General features: G+C 37.8%; 2 protein-coding genes across 2 annotated transcripts; both read right to left on the bottom strand.

The window, feature by feature from the left end:
- Positions 1-3,063: 3,063 nt before the first annotated feature.
- LOC110029526 (pentatricopeptide repeat-containing protein At3g16610-like) lies at positions 3,064-3,675 on the bottom strand. The gene has a single exon (XM_020731854.1). The coding sequence runs from the start codon at positions 3,673-3,675 to the stop codon at positions 3,064-3,066; it is 612 nt and encodes a 203-aa protein (XP_020587513.1).
- Positions 3,676-3,751: 76 nt separating this feature from the next.
- LOC110029525 (pentatricopeptide repeat-containing protein At2g39620-like) lies at positions 3,752-5,809 on the bottom strand. The gene is made up of 2 exons (XM_020731853.1): positions 5,729-5,809; positions 3,752-5,637 (listed from the first exon to the last, which is right to left on the bottom strand). The coding sequence occupies exon 2, from the start codon at positions 5,561-5,563 to the stop codon at positions 3,752-3,754; it is 1,812 nt and encodes a 603-aa protein (XP_020587512.1). The 5' UTR covers positions 5,564-5,637; positions 5,729-5,809.
- Positions 5,810-7,885: the final 2,076 nt, after the last annotated feature.

Below are 7,885 nucleotides of genomic sequence, written 5' to 3'. Positions count from 1 at the left end.
TGACGTTATACATTATAATTGTATTTAAGACACAACATTAGCAAGCAGGGGGTCTCTGATGATAGTAATTGACGACAGTAATTTATTGTCGGGTCTTCAGTCCAAAACAAACTTTGAAATTTCCTCCCCTAAGTGAAGATAAGGGAACTATTTAATATGTGGTTTGGTCATTCTGTGAATAACTTCCTTGACCACTTGATCAAACAACCCAAATTGATCTCCCTTGATCATAAGGGATTTTTTTAATGATTCTAGGACCTTAATGTCCTCGAAATTAAGGGACTTAGGCTCTTTAGATTCTTCTCATCGAGATACTTGATTTGAATAAAATTATGTCAAATTTGGAGTTCATTTGGTGATCCAAAATCTTCAAATGTGCTGCCACTGTAGTCTCCTCTGAAGTAGATTATTGTTTCTCCCCGAAAATAAGTTGTTGCCTCCACTGGAAGTAGGTTGTTGTCGCCTCTGCAAAAGAAGGTTATTGTCTCCACAGAAATAGTTATCGTCGCCTTGAATAAGAGAATTATTGTGCTTGATTTTTTTCTCCGCGAACCCCATGCCTAAGAAATTCCAACCCCTCGAAAATCACAAAAAATATCAAAACCCTAACGAGGCGACATCGACACTTATTGAAGATGCTTTGATGCTTGTCCGGAAGGTGTTCCACTTTCCAAATGACATGATAGTTAAGTTCTCGGGCTATTTGATCGAGTCGGTTCACCTCCTCCTGAATGTATCAAACTTTACGAGGCAAATTAGTGCGCTGGCCTTTGGTTTCCACCAGTTCCTGAGTTAGTGAGCTTGTTATCAACATATGAAGTACCTCTCCCGACTTTCTTGTCCGACTATGACAATCATTATGATATTAATTGTCATCTTTAGGGAGAATAATGCAACATTATCATTAAAAATAGTGGCGATGATGGGCAAGTTCGCTTCTGATGTTAACAATGTATCACTTATAGTAGCGAAATATTAAAATTTCAAATATGGGATGATAAAAAAAATTGGGCAAATCAATTCTTCTTTGTGAAAAGGACTGGGGTCTCCGTGAGAAAAAAAGAAAACTGAAAATGCTACCATCTCTTTTTCATGCTTCCGAAGAGGACATGTTGAGAATCCTCTGATTTTGAAATATTGAAGAACTTTAACATGAAATATATTACCTCAACAAATATGTGACGAGACTACCACTATGTGATGTTGAGTGGGTCCGAGCAAGTTAAGGATAAATCTGGGCAAGTGCCACAAGTATCAGAGTTTTCTTTGATGAATCTTTTGAAGAATCATATTCCTGAGGAAATGTTGAATCAAAAGTGCACGGTGCTTGCACGGGTTGAAGAATATGTAATCATTTTTATTTTATATTGGATTTTTTTCAAGTCTGACATACATCTTTCTGCTTTAGATAATGAAGAGTACGGATTTGGAGCTTGAGTTTAACATTTCCTTAAAAGCGTGGAATACAGAGTTATCAAAGATCATGCATATTCAAGACAAATATAGACAGATGTATAATGTCAATGCAAAGCAAATATTAGCCTTGGAAGATCAGCTAATAGAGTGTAAAATTATAGTCTCTACTCGACAACTTTTCTCTTTGCATAATCTAGAGTTGCTGAATTAATTTAAAAGATAAACACCTACAATTTGAGAGGATTGCAATCCTCCAAAACTCAACCCTAAGATTAAAGATAACAATCACAAATCCTCTAACCCAAAACATAATAGCCCTATTTATACCTCAAAATTATAACTAACAAATGACTAAATTGTCATCTTAGTCTTGCGCCTGATATAAGTCTTCAAATTATTTTAGTGGGCTCAGCGTCGACTCAATGGAGCATGAGGCGAACGGTGTCGTAGGCACTGATCTAATATTAACCAAAATTAATCATTTCTCAATCTCATTAAATTCTAATAATAACCCAAAACATAACAGTCATATTTATACCTCAATATTATATCTAACAAATGACTAAATTATCATTTTAGTCTTACGCCTGATATAAGTCTTCAAATTATTTTAGTGGGCTCATCGTCGACTTAATGGAGCATGAGGAGAACGGTGTTGTAGGCACCGATCTAACATTAACCCAAATTAATTATTTCTCAATCCCATAAATTCTAATAATCTTATAATACAAAATTCTTAAGAGCGGCGTTGTTAAAGCAACCCGCTAGACATTCGTTGGCAATAAACAAGTTGATATCCTTTCATCTAAATTAATGACTTAGTTATATTTTGAGTTGCACATATAATTAAGTCAATATACTATAGTCTAAAATTATGTACATATGTATAAATTAAATTTATTATTCATGCATATAGATTTTAATCAACACTCACGGACACTTTAAATAAATAAGTATATATAATCATAACCTTAATAATTAGATGTTATTACTCTACAAGAATGTAAGGATCTCACTAAGCCAACTGGTATGCCATTATTCATCTTTTCTTGCATTGGTAAGGTGGTATATTGGTATGTATGTAAAAAAAATTGAAGATTTGGTGTTAGACAAATAAATACATAGGAATTGAGTAGTATGCATGTAAATTTCGCAAAAAAAATAGGGTTGAGAGTTACCAAATTCCTCCGAGATAGAAAAAGATGTTGGTGAAAGAAAAACAATATATCACCCCTTGTTTCCCTCTTTCCCTCCCTTAGCTTCCTCTTAATCAAAGTTGCCAAAATCACTGAAGCCATTGAAGTCGCCCACCACATAACAAGGAGATCTTCCTTGCTCTGAGAAAGGTTTTCCTTTTGGGCCATTTACATACATACCCCCCAAGACTTATGTATTTACACATCTAACATATATACTTTGCTTTTTACATTTATATTACCCAAATCTTTCATATCACATGAAAAATACCACTTTCTAAATTTTTTAAAAACTGAAATTCACCTTATCATTCATATGTAAGGCGGTATGTATGTAAAAATTAAATTTTAAGTGTTAGATATGTAAATAGATAACAATTGAGTGGTATGCATGTAAATCTTCCTTTCTTCTGATTGCCCGGTAAATATATGCATAAAGACCGCTGCTTTGTCACCCCATGCTCGCAAAGCTAGTACCAGGCTCTTTCCTCAACGCCTTCGCTCTCATGTCCAACCTCAATCTCCCCGAATCTTCCCATCTCTCCGCCGCCGAATATATATTCGAGAGCATCACATACGAACTCGTACTGGGATGGAGCTCAATCAACAGCTTTCCAACCGCTTCTCCTACTTTGGACTCGCCATGGCAGCGGCAAGCCCCGAGCAAGGATTCTAGTAACTCCACCGAAGGTTTAACCGGCAACGTCTTAACAAGATCCAAGGCTTCGATCAGATCCCCGCTACGGCTGAAGAGATCAATTAAGCATGCATAATGCTCCATTCTCGGGGCGATTCCATGCTTCTCCACCATCAATTTGAAGAACAGCCGCCCTTCTTCAACTAAACCGGCATGACTGCAAGCAGAGAGGATGCTGACGAAGGTTACATCGTCAGGCGACGCACCAGTTTCTTCCATCTTTAGGAAAATTTTAATGGCCGCTTGTCCTTCTCCATGGATTCCATATCCATTGATCATTGTGCTCCAAGAGATTAAATCCTTCTCCTGCAGCTCATCAAACAGCCTCTTTGCAGCAGGAGGAATGCTTCCGATTCTAGCGTACATGTCGATGAAAGAGTTGATCAGAGACGTCTTCTCAAAACCGGTTCGAACGATAAAGCCATGAATGGATTGTGCTAAATCAAGACGACCCAGTTGAGAACAAGCAGAAACCAGACTGAGCATTGTTACCACATCTGGATCGGCATTCAAGCATTTCCTTGAACAAAATCAAAACTTGCGCATGTTTACCATGTGGATAGATCGACATCATTGTATTCCACGAAGCGACATTCTTTCGATCCATAGTGTGAAAAAGACGAAAACAGTATTCCAAGTTCTGAAATCTGGCATACATGCAGAGTGCTGAAGTATGGACTGTGATCTCTAAACTGTCAAAATTTCGAAGGGCAAATCCATGGATTGATCTTCCTCCAATCTGAGTCTCGCAGCTCGATAATATGTTCAGCAACGTGACTGAATTCGGCTTCTTCCCATCTTCTTTCATCAGATGAAACAAATCCATCACCTGTTTTGAAGATTTGAACTTTCTGTACCCAGTCATTAAAGCGTTCCAAGAGACGATGCTTCTGAAAGCTAAAGTCTCAAACAAAACATGGCTGTCGTCGACGAAACCGCAATTCGCGTACATGCTTATGAGCGCATTTGTTAAGGTTGTATCGGAATCGAATCCCGTCTTAATCGCAAGAGCATGAAACGACTTCCCGAGAGCGATGTTTTCTGATTTGTAGAAGCTGGGGAGGATACTGATCAATGTTATCAAATCAAATTTCAGATTTTCATGACCAATTTGCTTGAAGAAGGTGACGGCGGAGTGAGTTTCCCCAATATCAACCCATCCACATATCAAAGTGTTCCAAGAAATCAAATTTCGATCTTGCATTATATCGAATAACTTAAGGGCGCATTGGAGCTGGTTAGAATCTGAATAGAATGCCAACAAAGCATTCATCACATTGATGTTTGATAAAAAATCGTTTTTTATGCTGTAAGCATGAAGAGACTTTCCTGAACGTGGATCGAAAGATGCAGCACATGCTGATATGGTGCTTATCAAAGAGATTGAATCAGGATTAACTCCTCGAATGATCATATCAGAGAAAGTAGACAGAGCCAAGCTTGGGAGGCCATGAAGAAGATAACCAGAGATAACAGAGTTAAAGAGAAGAAGATTCTTCTCTGTTGCACTCTGAAACAGAAGCACGGCTGCTTGGAGTTCATTACTCTTAGCATACATTGACACGAACGAGGCTATTACCGCATTTTCGTTCACCAATCCATCCTTGATTGCCATTGCATGAATCAACTCAATGTAGCAGATAGAGGAGAGGTGACAGGAGGAAAGAATGGATGAGATTGTGACAAAATCAGGCCTTTCTCCTTCGAATTTCATGTGACAAAAAATCTTGAATGCTTTGTCTGGTTCTCCGTTCTGAGAATAAGCGGCAATCATCGAATTCCATGAAACCAAATCTTTCACCTCCTGCAACTCAAACAAGTTTAAAGCAGAACTAAGGTCCCGGAAGGAAGAATACATTGAGATCAGAGAAGAAACCGCGGAAGCTTGGGGAGCTAAAACTCCATACTTGAGAGCTAAAACATGCAGGGAAAAACCGAGAACTGTAGCTCCTAGCTTAACACAGATAGGGATAAGACTAACGAAATTGCTTCCATTAGGCTTCAAACCAGACAAAATCATCTCTTTAAACAACTCAAACGCTTCCTGATAGAATCCATTCAGAGAACAGCCGGAGATGAGTGCGTTCCATGATACCAAATCCGGTTCAGAAATTTCACCAAACACCTTTCGTGCATCTTCCAAAACCCCAATCTTTGGATAGAAATCTACAAGAGCAGTCTGAACCAGGAGATGACCACCATGACCGCTTCTCATAGCTGCACCATGCACCTGCATTCCCGCCCAAAATGCCATAACGGCGGCGCAGGCCTTAATCACAACCGGAAATGTGTAGTTATCAGATCTTCTGCAACTTGAATTATGTGAATCTGCATACAAGGACAGTAGATCGGCATAGTAGCCATGATTCGAAAAGATTTGAAGAACTAGGTTTTGAAGGAGCAAGGAGGGATTTTTTACTGTGAGGTAAAGGGAGACGGCAGAATGGGGGTGGCCGAAGAAGAGATACTTATCGACTGATTCTCTCACTATGGATTCTTGTTCTGAGATCCCATTGACGATGAGGTCAGCGTGAGACTTACGGAGGGATTTGATACACACACATCGGTTGAGGAAGGAACTGAGCATCGAGGGAGTGAGTGATATCAATGGAGATTGTTCACAGTTCTATTTATAGAATGTGGGGCTTTTCACAGAATCACTATTCCATTCATTATAATTAAAATATGAAGCATTTACTACACATCATATATAATTTTTGAAGATTTACATACATATGGCACAAGTCGATTCTATTTACATGTACATCTTATATGGTTGGAGTTAGGGCCGTCAAAAAAGTTTATTTTTTGTGAATAGTTCGAGTTCGATTCACAATGAGTTCGTGTTAGATTCGTTTGATAAGTAAACGAGACGAACATGAACAAATTTTTTTCGTTCGGTTAGTTAAACGAACCAAACACTAAGAGTAATGCGCTCGTGTGTTTGAATCGTTATTATTCGAAATATAAAATAATTATATATATATAATAATATATTAATATGTTATATTAGTAATATACTAATATAGATATTATATATTTATATAATATAAGTTATATAATTAATATAATATATTATTTATACATATATGAATATTAGGGATGTCAAGTTGCTCGTCGTTCACAAACGGCTCGTGTTCGGCTCGTTCGTTAAAAAATGAACGCGAACAATGACTTCACGAACAATTTTGAACACGAGTTTATTTCAAACAAACTAAATTTCCAACGAACTGAACACGAACACAAGATTTGCTCGTTCGTGTTCGGTTCGTTTACACCCCTAGTTGGAGTCATCTGAGTTCTCATAATCAATTCATCAACAGAAGTCGTTTCGGGTCAAAGTAAGAAGTTGAACGGTCAGTTGTGAATGTCCGTGTGAGGAAAGCTACACGAAGGGGGCTAAGCAACTAAGATTAGAAAACTGAAGTCGGTTAAGATCAAGTAAACAATGTCAAGTGGTTGACATTTGAGAACTGAAGCCAAACAATTGAGCTTGTTCGATGTCAAACGATTGAAGCTGTGCTTTTGCAACTAGGAACTGAAAGATGATTGTGTTTAACCCTTATATCTCAACGATCCAACAAGGGGTTAACTCATTTCAGGATTTCGAGTCATGATAAAAAAGGGTGACAAGAATCCAGGGGTCCCACTCTTAGAAATCTATGTTAAGATAAGCACAAATATTTCATTTAATGTGGGCCAATCATTATAAATAGAGGATATTAAATGAAAACCATGATCTTTTTGGAATGATCTCCAACCCTATAATAAATTCCTACTCTCATACTCTTCCATCTTAAAAAATATATATTATTTTTCTATCTTTTGTTTTTAATCAATTCCTTGGGTGTGATTCAAAGACAAATATGAGTTTATCCTCGTAATGTACGGTGGGTGTAGATCACCCCACAAATAAGAAAATAAGTAACACAAGGAGAAGAAATTCATCACGAAATCACATATAACATGGAATGTACCAAAGATTTTATAACACAACATGTCCAAGAGTTTAAGGAGCAGATGATGAAAAGGATCGGGGAAACACTTGCTTAGGGGGCAGTCCCATCATCCCAGTCTGCAGCTCCTACATTTTAAAAGAGATTCAACATCTATGTCCGAAGAGCCCTATCACTGGCTCTAGTGCAAGTGATGACATGTAACACACAGATAGCGCAGAATCAACACCCCCAATTTGTGATAGGCAATTATCCATCAATACCCCTTGGCCTATTCCACCAGAGAATGTTTTTTTTTCTAGACAGATCTCAGCCCAGGACTTTAAGATCCCAACTCTAGAGCTCTATCAAGAAAAATTCAACCCATCTGACCATGTCGCTTTTTTTGAATTGTTATCATGTCTGATGAGGATAAATGATTCACTGAAATATCGACTCTTCTTTATGATCCTAAAGGAGTCTGCCCTCCAATGATTCAACAGTTTACCATTTGGAGTGATTACCTCTTATGAAATTCAAAAGATAATTCATAGGGTAATTTGCTAGCATGCATGAGCCCTAAAAGAATTTTCATAATTTGTTACAACTACAACATTTGCATGAAGAGTCCCTGCGCACCT

Source organism: Phalaenopsis equestris, unplaced genomic scaffold, assembly GCF_001263595.1.
Source record: "Phalaenopsis equestris unplaced genomic scaffold, ASM126359v1 Scaffold000589, whole genome shotgun sequence".
Taxonomy (NCBI): domain Eukaryota; kingdom Viridiplantae; phylum Streptophyta; class Magnoliopsida; order Asparagales; family Orchidaceae; genus Phalaenopsis; species Phalaenopsis equestris.
This window is presented reverse-complemented; position numbering and strand designations above follow the sequence as displayed.

Bases quoted from the DNA above. Each gene is read 5' to 3' on its own strand.
- LOC110029525 (XM_020731853.1), bottom strand. From the start codon at position 5,563: ATGGCATTTTGGGCGGGAATGCAGGTGCATGGTGCAGCTATGAGAAGC.
- LOC110029526 (XM_020731854.1), bottom strand. From the start codon at position 3,675: ATGTACGCTAGAATCGGAAGCATTCCTCCTGCTGCAAAGAGGCTGTTT.